The 13,845-nt window shown below is 39.2% G+C and overlaps 1 protein-coding gene across 12 annotated transcripts in view; it reads right to left on the minus strand.

The window, feature by feature from the left end:
- The window catches only part of CBLB (Cbl proto-oncogene B), a 225,864-nt gene extending 212,313 nt beyond the window's left edge, over positions 1–13,551 (minus strand). For 6 of the 12 annotated variants that reach the window (XM_024989738.2, XM_024989734.2, XM_024989731.2 and 3 more), the window contains exons 1-2: positions 13,449–13,551; positions 11,929–12,110 (exon numbers count right to left, since the gene is read on the minus strand). In XM_024989738.2, coding sequence (XP_024845506.1) covers positions 11,929–12,096 — 168 coding nt within the window. In that variant the 5' untranslated portion in view covers positions 12,097–12,110; positions 13,449–13,551. Of the gene's footprint in view, positions 1–11,928; positions 12,111–12,778; positions 12,846–13,134; positions 13,303–13,374 lie in introns of those variants that run through there. The other 6 variants (XM_010801102.4, XM_024989740.2, XM_005201317.5 and 3 more) reach the window with 6 other exon arrangements.
- Between the last annotated feature and the right edge of the window lie 294 nt (positions 13,552–13,845).

The raw sequence follows: 13,845 nt of genomic DNA on the forward strand, positions 1-13,845 counted from the left end.
GCCCCCTTCTAAAGCTTTCATCATAGATCTTTCTGCAAAGTTTTCAAGAGCAAGGTATTTTAAACACAACTGGCTAAGATTTCTGTCTTTTTCCCAGTGTGACATCCCTTCTGTCAAACTGAGCCTTCTATTGGGTGGCACTGAAGTGGTGGGGGACATGTCTGGAGTCTGGCTAATGCAAATTTGGGTTGAAGATACATTTAGTTTGATTTTAATGGAAAATGAATGTAAAGAACACAGTCACTTCTGAAACTAGTTAAATCAAACCAGCAGCTGTGATAAAAGAATGGCTTTGGGAATATTTCAAGTGTCTGTGATGCTGACCAGCCCAGCACAGGAGCAGAAAGGTCACGTTCAAATTTCCTGGTACCTGGGACTGGTGGCATATGTGAGCAATGTAGAGAGTCAAAGCATAAAGTATACAGAGCCTAGATTATTTCTCTGATGTTTGTGGACTTAACTTTTTTTTAATTTATAACTTGTGACTTTTTATTGTTCTAAAAAAATACACTTTCATATCCAATTTTGTATTTTTTTCCTCTTTAAAAAGACCACTCTAAATGTCAGGTTCCACAAAACATGGATGCACTTTTGGGTACTCAAAAAAGTGCTGGGACTAAATGAAAAAGAGTTGAACAATAATATTTTCGAGAACTACAAACACAATGAATCAAGGAAACAACAAATGAAGATAGCTCTCTTAAACTTACTTTCTCAATTGCTTTCTTGAGAAATAACCATATCGTCTTTTGTGAGGAGAAAAATCTGACTCAAACTATCAAGCATCAGCTCCTAAGACAAACATTTCTCACATTAACAATGGGCATTTTATCTCCCTCCTTTTTGTACACAGTGCCTAAAATAATTATCCAGCATATCAGTCAGTTCAGCCGCTCAGTCATGTCCGACTCTGTACAACCCCATGGACTGCAGCACACCAGGGTTCCCTGTCCATCACCAACTCCTGTAGCTTGCTCAAACTCATGTCCATCAAGTCGGTGATGCCATCCAACTATCTCATCCTCTGTCGTCCCCTTCTCCTAAAGATTATCCAGCATGCAGTACATAACTAATAAATGGATGTATAAATGGTTGGTTGATTTGATTCTGAAATTCTTTATATATATTTTGACACACAAATATTATATTACTTTCTCATTTTCATGACTGAATTATACATAATTGTTTTTGTTTTCCCCCCTAAAGACTGATGAAGTCTCAAATAAATCAATGACTTAACAAATCCTGGTTAAATCAAGAACGTTTCTCAATTCTTAAAACTAAAAGATAGTATCACAAATATACACAAATTTCAGAAGTATCACCAACAACATCCTACAACAGGTAATTTAATTTTAGCAACATGGTACAACATGTCACCAGACTGATAAATTATTAACCTGCAGTTAGGGGACCAGGCAGTTTTAAATTCATTTCCTCTAACTGGTGAATTTTTTAACTGATAAATAAAAAAATTCTCCCAGGTATTTTTTTCAGACATTGCAAATTACTGTAGTTTAATAGATTCTTTTAAACATTACAGATTTTTCATTTCCTATTCGCTACCTGAACTTATTTCTCATTTGCTTTATTTAAACTCTAATTCCATCTGAGAATTTATTGCTTTATTCAGTAAAATTGTTTGATAACTACTATATACCAGGTACTGAGCTCAGTGCCAGGAAATTATAGATGACTAGAGCATACTTCCTGCCTTAAAGAGTCTGGCAGAAGAGACCTAGTTCTCTATAATTAACTTAGGAGCAATGTAATTCTTGCTCTAAGGGATCTTAGTAAAGATCCTGTCCAATCCATTCATTTTCAGATAAAGAAACTAAGAACTACAAAGATTAAGGAACTATTAAAAAATCATTAATCCAACACAAGAGTCTGCATCTTATGAATCTCAGGCTGGTCTTCTTTTTAACTATATCACAATTTAATTAGAATTGGGCATATAATTAATGATTCCTGGCTAAACTCATTTACATTTTTATTTTATTCCATTTGTGAATTTACATGAACTTCAGGACCCATTTGTTAATTCTACAAACGTTGGTGCAACAGGCATTGTTTCCAGCCCTAGGGAATACAGCAAGGAATAAATCAAAGACCTGTCCTCAAGGAGATTTCTAGTGAAAAAAATCGGTGGCTTGAAAAAGAATGACAGGAAAATGGGAGCGCTATAATGGAGGAGAGTACAAAGTGCTGGAGGAGGAATGAAGCAGACATGTCCATGTGGCAGTACCATGAAAGGCATACCTAAATTTGCAAAAGGAATATTCCAGGCAAAGGGATGTGCAAAGGCTTGAGAGGCCCCAGAGAGCAGGGTGTGTGAAAAGGAGTCAATGCAATCACTCTAAAAGGTGGACGCAGAGGAAGCCCGTGGTGAGTGGAATGAAGAGCTCTGAAATAGGCTAGAGGCAGTTCAGCCCTTGTAGGCCACACGGTTTTCTAAACCTGCACTTGGGCAAGCGCAACATAAAATGCTGAACTACTACCAGATGCCGCTGAGTGTGCAGTTCATCAGCTGGATTAGTATTAAATTCTGTGGTTTATGACAGCTCCTGCAGAAAATGAATAACCTTATGCCAGGACTACTTCTTCTAAGCAGGTCAAATTCAATTCAATAAATATTTATTGAGTGCCCTCTATGTGCAAGGAACTGTGAAAGCCAGGGACAAAAAAAATGCTCTTATAAAAACAGTATTTTAAGGAGAAAAATCAAGCTCACCACAAGGTTCAAGTTCAGATTCAAATGACTTAGATGTCTTCTAGAACTGTCTAAGTTGCTCCCTAGAATGACAGCAGGTCCCAACACAGAAGAACTTTCACGGAGAACAAATCTACAGTCACATTACAAAATGATGGACTTTTTAAGGCACCAACTGGTACATAAAAGGATTGGTTCATTACTCTTTGCTTTTGAACTGAAAGGTAAAACATTTAGTGTTGGAACTGGGCTAAAAATTCCATTATAGTCAGTGACTCAAAGGGCTTTAAAGAAGACTTTGGAGATCACCAAGACCAACTACTTCCTTGTGACATGACAACACTTAAACACAGAAATGGAACTTAGTGGAGTTTACTGCTCAGAACCCTGCCTTCTGAACTTACAAGTGAGGCACTTTCTCCTTAAAGGTAGACAGCTGCCTGATGTAATTCTTGAAATGTGTTTAAAGATTTTTAAGTAGACCTCTCTGTATATGTCTATATATACATCATCCCACACACATCAAAAATACATTTTATATATATTTTACACACTAGGTATTTCAATAAATACATGAATATGTATTCAGATATATAAAATACATATTCAAACATATCAATGCAAAGACACAAATGTAAACACAGGATTTACTAGTGCTATACAAATTCTCAAAGCCGTTAATTATTTTTGGAACATTCTCGCATTTAAACAGTTTCCTGACTGTGCTTTAATTAATATTTCTAGCCAAAAGGTAACAAAGAAGTATTAGGTCAGCAAACATATTTCCTGCAAACAAGATTCAAACCAGTCCCTGAAATCTATGAAAGAAATTTTACTGAAGCAAATGGAAACTTCAACAGTAAGGAATTGGGTGCATACCACAGCAGACGTTCATTATAAAACACACCTCACTTCATGGAGCACTCAGTTGTATTAAATCAAGTATTATACCTTCAAAGTGAAATATCCCCTTTTTTAAAGATAGTATGGGAAGTCTGAAAGAAATCCTTATTTGTGCTTCCCAGGTAACTAACTGTTCTAAGAGATTCCTTATTGCAGTTACTTAAAAGCTTGTTGTTATGATTAAAAAGTATCTATGAGTTCTTCAGATTCTTTACATTTTATCTCAGCAAATCACCACTAAGTATATAAACGTATAAGAACTTGTACAGCATAAAAAGTAAAAAATAGAAAAATAAAATAGAACTCTTTCTACATAGAGTATTAACTGGGCAAAACCAGAAGGTTAGCATATGATTTGTTATGAATCTGGAAGTTACTCATAGTAGGATCTGGGCAAACCACCAATTTTTTTTATGGTTTTCAAAGTTTTCTTTAGAAGACTAATATATTAAAAAGCACCATTAAATAATTGTCTAGTTGTATTAAGAGGTCAATTATGTCTTCATTTGTTCACTATCCTTCCATATGAGAATGGAACTTCTTAAGGGTGAAGGGTGTATCTGTCTCACTGGTCTATTTCCATCATGTAATATAGGACCCTGCATATAGTAGGTGTAAAATAAAGATTTCAATGGAGGGAAGTAGGAAGATATGGAGGAAAGAAACGAAGTAAGGAGGAACCTCTCGGAAGTAATATTACAAAAAGAATATCCCCATCTATATTGAATAAATCTGTCGACATGAGTACAAAGCTTGGAGAAGAACTTGGTCATTACAAATATAGAGGTAAAGGTCCTTTTATTTCTTGTGTAAAGAGGAAGAGTCAAACATGCTTGAATCTTCATATCATGAGCATAAGTCATACATGCTTAAATCTTCGTACCATGAACACAGGCCTGAGAATCAATCAGACCTGGGATCTAGCCCTGGCATTCGCTAGCTTTACAACCTTGGGCCAGTTTCTTCTTCAGGAAACCATGGAAACTTCTAAGGATGTTACAAAGTCTCAGAAGAAGAAAAGTAAAGTGCTCAACACAACACCTGGCATGCAGTGGGCACTGGCAACTTTTTAGGATTTCTTCCCCTTCCATATTAGACCACAAGACAGCAGAATCACTGCAGGTTTTGCAAAGGTAGGAGAATTAGACCAGGGACACTGGCCACCTTGTTGGGGATCACTAAGAGTTCTTTCATTTGGTTCATGTGTGTGTAGACATGTGCACACTCAGTCATGTCCAAATCTGTGCCATCCTACATACTATAGCCCGCCAGGCTACTCTGTCCATGGGATTTTCCAGGCAAGAAGACAGGAGTGGCATGTCATTTTCTCCTCCAGGGGGAATCTTCCTGGTCCAGGGATTGAACCCACATCTCCCGTGGGTGAGATTCATTACCACTGAACCATTGCTGAAGCCCATAATTAGTTTCTAAAGTTTATTATACTACCTGAAATCCTTACAAAGTCTCCTGCTTTGGGCAGAATAGCAGCAAATAAGACCGAGTCACTACTCCTCACATGGAATCAGTACATCGGTACTCAGCTGATCTGGAATCTTTTGAAAGGTAGAATACTTAAGTAGTATTTTTGTAATTCCTATTGAAAAACAGTGTGAGCTTAACAATTATTTAAATATTAATGTGTTAAACAGCTAAAAATTTAGTCAAATATTTTCCAAACAGTTCTTTAATGACTAGGAGAAAATCAGAATCTCTCAAATAAATTTGTAAAAATCTTAAATATGTGCCCAAGCAGAGTAGACACAGGTAATACTGTGGTGTCATTTAAGTTGCAGGATGTTTTAAGGTGATCTTAATATAAAGGTTCAGGACTGATTTCCATTTCAGTTTTTTTACTTACATACGCAGTTAACTGCTGGAAAACTATATTGTTTATAATATGCAATTTGAAAATATGGTTTAAATATTACAAATATGAGTTAAAACACTTCCTGACAACCCTAAGTAAAATTTACAAATTCCTCCATAACTTCACTGTATATTTCCTCATTTCCCTCTTATCTACATATAAATTAGTTATCTACCAAGCATTGCCCTTCTACTTGTTCTGAGCCTTTCCTTCCTACACTGTAATCCACAATACTACTTTATCAATTACCTCTTCTTCCATCTTAAATCACTCCCTACCTATATTCCTTCCCCTCAATTCTATGAACCTCTATGATAGCATCCACACACACAAGGCTATGCTCTGCTCAAATCCTCAAGCTATCATAACTTTCTTTTACTAGTTGTCCCAGTTCTAGAACAATTTTCTTGAATTCACATACTGAATTTAATCTAGCTGTCACTTCAATCTAGCTGTCATTGATGCGACATGGAAAGATAAACAATGGCTTGACTCAAGAAATGTAATGATTTATTAAATTTTCATTCAGCTTGGATTTTTCCATTTGAGCTTATTAGTTTTCTTAGATGTTGAAATTACTTCCTTACAAAGCTCTCTCTACCCAGGAAATCAATATGCTCTCATTCCTTTCCTATCTGTTCCATCACTGTTATTTGTAGAATTCGTTTTCCTTCACCACCATCTAATTATAGATCCACAAGTGATACAGCCAAAAATTCCAATCTCTGACTTTTTCTCCCCAATTCTCACCTTCTAGTCTGCCTTCCAAATCTCTTGCTGTTCTACAGCTTGAAATGCCACCTCTATGGGCATATCTACCAAACACACATTTCTAGTTTTAATTTCTTTCTTTAACTGCATATTCAATTTTCTGACTTCAAAATGGATATTTCACTCTGGCATGTCAAATTCAACATGGCCAAGAAACAAACATCATGCACCAGGCCCCAGGCTTCCTCTTTTTCTTCGTATGTTCCTTATCTCATTAAGGGCATCACTGCTTTTAGAGTCAACTAAGCTGAAAACCTCAAGAGCCACTTTCACTTCAACTTCTCCTTCATCCTCTATCTCTGAAGGGTCACCAGGACCTTAGGTTTTACTCCAAAATGTCTCCCACTTTTGAACCAACATTGGCTATATCTACTATCAATTTTCTAGCACAGCCCTTCCTTATTTCTTACCCAGTCTGTTTTAATTTCTCTTGATCATTATTTCTACCTTTAAAGGGTTTTTTTCCCCCTCTTAACTCATCCTTTCTAGAGTCAAGAGAGTAACTGACCAACACAGCCTTGACATTCTCTCACTCTGCTCAAACATTTCAATGGTCCTCTGCCTACTAACTAAAAGTCCAAATTCCTTGACAAAACACTCAAAGTCTCTTTAAGCTTCTCTAACTTTCCTTCGCTCACTCCATCATCTCCCTTTACCCATCACTCCTTCAGCCTGCTGTGTCCTCCACCTCACTGGAATCCAAAACATCCTCTAAAGAACAGCTAGATAATACTACCAGGTATACCACACCATACTGCCTACACCAACTTTCCACCCTAGCAAACGATACTCACATACTGCGTTACAGCACTCTGTGGTTCACTCAGTCGTGTCGGACTCTTTGCAACCCCATGGACTGCAGCGCACCAGGCTTCCCTGTCCTTCACCATCTCCTGGACTCTGCTCAAACTCATGTCCATTGAGCAGATGATACCATCCTTATTTACACCGTATTACAGCACTTACTGTATCTTCCAAGATAACATGGTTATTTATGATTGTCTATCTTTCCATACTTTGCATATAATTAATGAATGATGAAATCACTAATAGCATAGAAAGCAAATTTGAAAGAAAGAAGTTGATTCAAAAATCTGAATGGTTATAATTTTATAGGAGTTAAATGATTACTAACTAATGAAGCCCTCTATTAAAGGTATGCTCTATATCACAAGGATAAACCCAGGGAACTCTTGGGAAGATTCCTTTACATCTTTTACTTTATCCGAAAGTTTTACCTAGAAAGGACAGGAAGCAAACTTTGGGATCACTTCATTTATCTAAGCACAAATTCAAAAATCTAACTCAGTACTAAACAAAATAAGCCAGATATGTATTGTGTTATCCTCTATCCAAGTCTATTTGGGCCCATGATCCAGCTAATAGAGAACAACCTCACTGAGGAAAATGAAATATGTGAAGAATAATTCAAATAAATGATATTCCTTATTCCAAGAGCCCAAGGACGGTGATATTCTCAAATCCATCAAACACAAACAATCAGCATCCGAAAATAAAGTTTTAGTCTATGCGCAATATTTTTCAGAGGTATGAGTAAATTAATTTAGAAAAGAATACTATTTTTTAATAGCTGTATGTATTTTAAGACATTTTGACTGAAAAGCTTTAAAATATATTATAGTTGAAATGAGATTACAAAGACAGAGAATAAATTAAATTCCAAGCTTGAAAATGTATTAAATGAACCAAGGACAAAAGGCAGGAAAAGGCTGTTTGACATCATCACTTTTTAAATGCTTTTAAAACTCTGTCAGTAATACAATTTCAAATAAATGACAAGGACAGCAAGACAAAAATATAGGCAGGTACTCAACTTGTTTTGCTCTTTGGCATCAATTAACTATTTTTTAATTTCCTGAACATCCATGTATGCTCAGTACATTTAGTATTTATTAGATGGAAAATTGTTTCTTCCACTTTCCATCACCTGGCTAAGATGCTTGTGAAAACCATACTCAGGAACCTCACATTAATAAATCATCACTCCTACACACTGATTAGCAATCATTTCCTTACCCTCACCACAGCATTTTCAACAAGAATACAATAATGCCTTTCCTATAAAGGCAGTGGCCAGCAGAACCCAGAGAGACAACAGTCTAAGAAGTGACCAGAAGAAAAACAAGGCAGATGTTGTTGACCGGGCTCCCACTGTACTTTGTATAGGTCTGTGTTACAGACCTCTCCATGTGACATGGCAATTACCCACCTACATACCTGGCTCTGATGATGGTCTTGGAGCTTTCTTGACAGGTCTAGGGCAGATTTATATCTTGTCTAGCTTTGCATCTCCAGGTAACAAGGACTTCATAGAAACACAGTAGGTCCTCAATAAATGTTTAGGTGTTTAAGAACCTCCAACTCTGTGAGAGTTTTGGAACAGACTCCACATTTCAGGTGTATATGAACCTCACTGTGTATTCATGACTAATAGTTCTGTCTCTGTATCAGAGAGGCATCCACTGATCTGAACAGTTTGGGGTCAGCTATTGACTTCCACTGACACATGGAGCTAAGACCAGAAAAGATATCTAAAATAAATGAGATGCTCTGGGATATGTTACTACTCTTTTCCTAATAAATGTACCACGTTAAGTTTGTGTCACTAATGTTTTCTTTCAAAACACTTTATATCTTACAAGGAACACAACTGAGCAATTACTCCCTCCTACTCTCAGTGACCTTGCATAGAAAGCGTGCCCTCTGAAAACATAACAGTTAGCTAGAACTGGAATCAGAGTTGACCGTTTTAAATTCTAGAGGCTAGGGAATGGTGTAACTACACACTTACTAGGTTTTTCCCCTACAGTCTAAGACTGCTTCATAAGCCCCGTGAGATAAGTTATTTTACTTTGTAGGTAGCTAAGACATACTGTACTTGGAGCTTGTTTACAAATTTACACTTCAAAGATTTGACCTTGTTGAAGAGGTTTTATAAAGAAAAATGCTGAATACTTAACCCTGTCTTCTACATAACTACCAGTTAGATTTGAAAGTTACTATTGTTATTCACAAGCTAAACTCCGGCTATGGCAGTTATTTTACAAAACAGTTAGGCAATGTGTCAAGGGATTACCTTTTGGACTAATAATAAAGTTCCTGATGTAATCACCAGGACAGTGTTCATTATATGAACCACTTCCTTCACCACTGACAAGCAGAAAGATAAACACATGTGGGGGGTTCTTCTACACTATACAATTAAATAAAATATTCTTCCAATTAGTAACTATCAGTGCTTTTTCATTACTGTGAGATAGAGTAGCAATAAACGTACTGGACTTTCATAATGATTTACATGGTTTCCCTCCACAATGCCCACAAATGCATACATAAACGAACACAACAATATTCAGCCTTGACAGATAATGAAGACAAATAGAGAAAGCCATACAATGCACCTTTGCCAATACCTGTACCCACATTCCACTAAGTAGAGACTTCAGGTAATAGATTTCCTCTTGAGTCAAGATTCTCAGTTGGAGAAGCTAAACGCAAACCCACAAAAGGGTTAATAAAATAAACAATGGCAGAAGCCTTTTTTTTTTTTACCATAACCCATAATAGATGGCCCATAAGCCATCTATTTTACCATAACCCATGATGAAATAATTAAAAGAGAATAAAACTTAGGTCAACAATCAGTTACAGGCCAAAATTACACACACATTTTTTAATGTTTCAAAAATAATGACTCTATTAACCATATTTTACCACTTCCTCATACAGATCTTTTTCATTTGATGTTCTAATATTTACTTACAATTGTACAAACTCTGACCACTCAAAGAAGGGGGTGGGGAGAGAGGAGATCTCCCTGGTAGAACCTGACCCATTTTTGCCCACTCATATAACAGATAAGTTAAAGAAAAACTTTGACTCTCCTTCTCTTACGCCCAACTAGTGATACAAGCATGAGTGACCTTAAATTGCTTACTCCTCAGAAAAGCAAAGACAGCTAGTATTGTGTCGCCAAATATACACAATTTTTCCAACTGCATGCTCCTCATTCTTAAGTATCCAATGTTAAAATGAAAACCTGACCTCAAGCAGCAAGTTGCAATGTTCTAACACTATGACATCATTCTATCTGAAGTACTTTAAAATCACAATTTGAATAATTGGCAGAAGCTTAAATAGGTCACACTGAAGCCCAAAACTAAGGATATTTATCTGACAAAAATATTCTGGCTCTTCCTTTAGTGCCACCAGCCATAGAATGCCAGGCCTATCGTTCATCTACCCATCTGTGCTTTTCATAAGGATAAACAAAAATAAAGTAAATCTTATCCCCTTCCAGTATTGCTACCACCTCCAACAGTGGCTTTTCGTGGAAAATATTTGAAGTTACGAAAAAAGTAAAGGTAACTGCTTTACTTTTTACTCTTCATAATATGACTTCATGAAGGCTTTAGCACACAGCTACAAAGAAATATTTTTTTTAAAACTTCCATTTCTGCAGATATAAAGATATCAAGAGCCCTGCATCAATTAATTTTATAATTAGCCCCAAATATCTATCAAATGAAACTATAAAGGGCTACAAATATTTACCATTATATAGCTTACAGTACTACTGATGCAAAAGCAGAACTATTAATTTTGCACAGCAGCAAGCTACATCTTAGGCTTCCCTGGTGGCTTAGTGGTAAAGAACACACCTGCCAATGCAAGAGACTGGGGTTCGATCCCTGGGTTGGGAAGATCCCCTGGTGAAGGAAATGGCAACCCACTCCAGTATTCTTGCCTGGGAAATTCCAGGGACAGAGGAATCTGGTGGGCTACAGTCCATATGGTCATGACTTAGCGACTAAACAAGCTACATCTTAATCATATTTATTTCATAATCCCACTTAGTAAGACAGGACAGTGACAGCTACAGTTTTCTCAGCAGACCTCTGTAAAGTATTCAGGTTGCCTAGACTTGTCTGGGTACTGACATCCAGCACCATTTCTTCTTGTAACTTGTAGTTCACCTGAAAGCAACATGCAAAAACCACAGAGGTTTCTGATACTCTCAGTCCCACCACCTCCATCATAAATTTTCCTTTCACAATAAACAATGTGCAATCAAAAAGGTTTCCTGTTTCAAAATGGAATAGATGAAACAAACTGTGACTCTACCATTAACAACCAAAAAGTTCCTTAATGAAGATGAATTCTCAAAGATGAAAATGGAAACTCTCAAATACTGCTTCCTCACTTTAAGACTAATATGGTTCTTTCCCCAGTAATCATTCTCAGCATCACACACTGTGGATGTCAGAGACTTTTCTTAAATTACTTGTATGCACTCTTTTGTTATCTAAGAGCAACACAACCTTACATAAGACAGAACAAACACTTCCAAAAGATTCTATGCCATGCACCAACAAAGAGCAGCCAACAGTAAAAGCTTTGCATATCTGAGTCATATAGAGGAACTTTGAACCTTGAAGAGTAGGACAGAAGGTGGGAAAAAAAAAAAAAAGTCTTGGCTCTGAATTCAACTTTTCAAAACACCCAGAGCAGATATAAGAAACACAGTCAATCCGAATCAAAATACTGTTGCCATACCAATAATTATTACTAAATGACAGTACAAACAAAACTGGAGAAAACCACATCCAGGGTCAACCCTGCTGTTGTACAGACACAGTCAGACAGAACTTACCACTTTGTCCATGAGTTTCCAAGTTTTCTCTACTGTCCTGCGATCCGCTGCGGCTTGCTTAGGGGGTCCAACTGCATCTTGAATAGCATCAATAATACCCAAAATCCGTCCTTTTCGGGGGTTTCCTCCTCGACCACCAGGGTTTCTGCCATTCATAGAATTTGCCATCTGGAATCTTAGCTCTTTGAAAGAAAGAAAAAAAAAGTTAGTTGGTCATGAAAATATTTATGCAACAGCAAACAGGTTAACTTGTACCCATTACATCCTCCTCCATCACTGAGAACAAAATCCAGGGTCCCAGATTCAACTTTTTAATACCGTGTGAATTTTTCACTCACAATCTTTACACACAACACACAGGTTTAGGAGCAATGACCTTAGATCTGTTTTCGGAACACTAAGAGTTAAAGACGCATCATTCTCACATGGCAAAGAGTGAAGGCTTGATTAATACATAACTCACAACAACAGTAATAAAAACTTAGATTTCCTCTATCTACGTTAGAACACATCAGTTTCCCCCTCTCCCTGACTTAACCCCAATTTAAAAGACCAGAACTGAAGCCCCTAGAAAACACTTTGGAAGCCTCACTCAAAAACTGCACTTTCACTGTGTGATTTCGCCAAGTTATATAAACCTAAAGATTATTCTACAGGAGCAGAAAGGGCACGACTGTTGTCATCAAAGGCTGAGGACTTGGATTTTCCCGGCTAAAACCAACAAGTTCGGACTCATGAACACACGAGCACACAGTTCTTCAAACAACGCGGTTGAGGAGTTGTTCCCAAGTGAAGAGCCAAACGAACCAACAGACAAATAGCCCATTTTAAAAGAGAGTGAGAAACTGACAAGAGCGGGCACAGAAAGGAGAGAGAGTTCACTTCTTGGGCTTCCTGCGTTTCATCTCATCCAAGTCGGGTGGGGGTAGGGGGTCCAAAGCTTTGTCTCGGGACATCTGTGCCTCCCGGCTCAGGCTCCTCCCCTGCCACTCTCGGACCACAGCTTGGCGGGGCGGGGGAGGTGGACAGAGAAAGGACGAAGAACCCCTCCCGCTCCGGCACCCGCAGCCCCGTGCGTCTGGGGCGCTCCGCGTTCGGCTCCCCGGAGGACGCTCCTCGCTGGGTTGTCTGCAATCCCAGCCCCCTGGCTCCCCTGATTCCCTATTCCTCCTTCCCCGGCCCAGCCCGGGTCCCGGCTTTAAATACCCCTCTTCAAAGTGTGACGGCGGCGGCGACAGCAGCTGGAAACCGGGGCTGTCCCCTCTTCCTCGGAGGCCCGCGTCGGGCTGCCCCAAGCCCCTTGGGCGGAAAGCAGCGCCGAGCTTCCCCGGCACCCCCTTCCCTCCCGGCGTCTCGGCGCCGTAGAGACACGCGGGTGAGCGGGTCCGACTCTACGCGCACGAGCCCAGGGTGCGTGGGTAGCCCCGGCAGGGTGTGTGTAATCACCGTAAAAGCCCCGCTCCCAAGGAAGGAGCGACCCAGAGACGCCGGCCACCGAGGTGGGGAAACGCAACAATTACCGTCAAAACCAATCCACGCCCGCTCTCCCCTCCCGCCCGACTCTCAGGGAGGCCACGGGACGCCGCAGCAGCACTAGCCGGAGGAGGAGACCACTCGCTGGCCACCCCACCCCTGTAGGATACACACAGAGAGAGCCAGGCGCGGGGCGGGGTTGGGGGCGGGGCCGCTCGGGGCTAGGCCAATCAAGCGCAGCCCTGCCCTACCCGACAGCGGGCGGCGCCAATGGACGGGAGGCGCCCGTCCTCCTCGCACTACCACCCGGTCCACGTCTCCCACAGTACACAATGGCCCCAGAGGAAGGCCCTCTCGCCACACGTCCCAAATGGAAAAGGATTCGGAGACAAATGAGGGGACTGGATTCACCCGAGAACGAAAGTCGTAAAGGAAATGGAAGAA

This window comes from Bos taurus, chromosome 1 (assembly GCF_002263795.3).
Source record: "Bos taurus isolate L1 Dominette 01449 registration number 42190680 breed Hereford chromosome 1, ARS-UCD2.0, whole genome shotgun sequence".
Lineage (NCBI taxonomy): Eukaryota > Metazoa > Chordata > Mammalia > Artiodactyla > Bovidae > Bos > Bos taurus.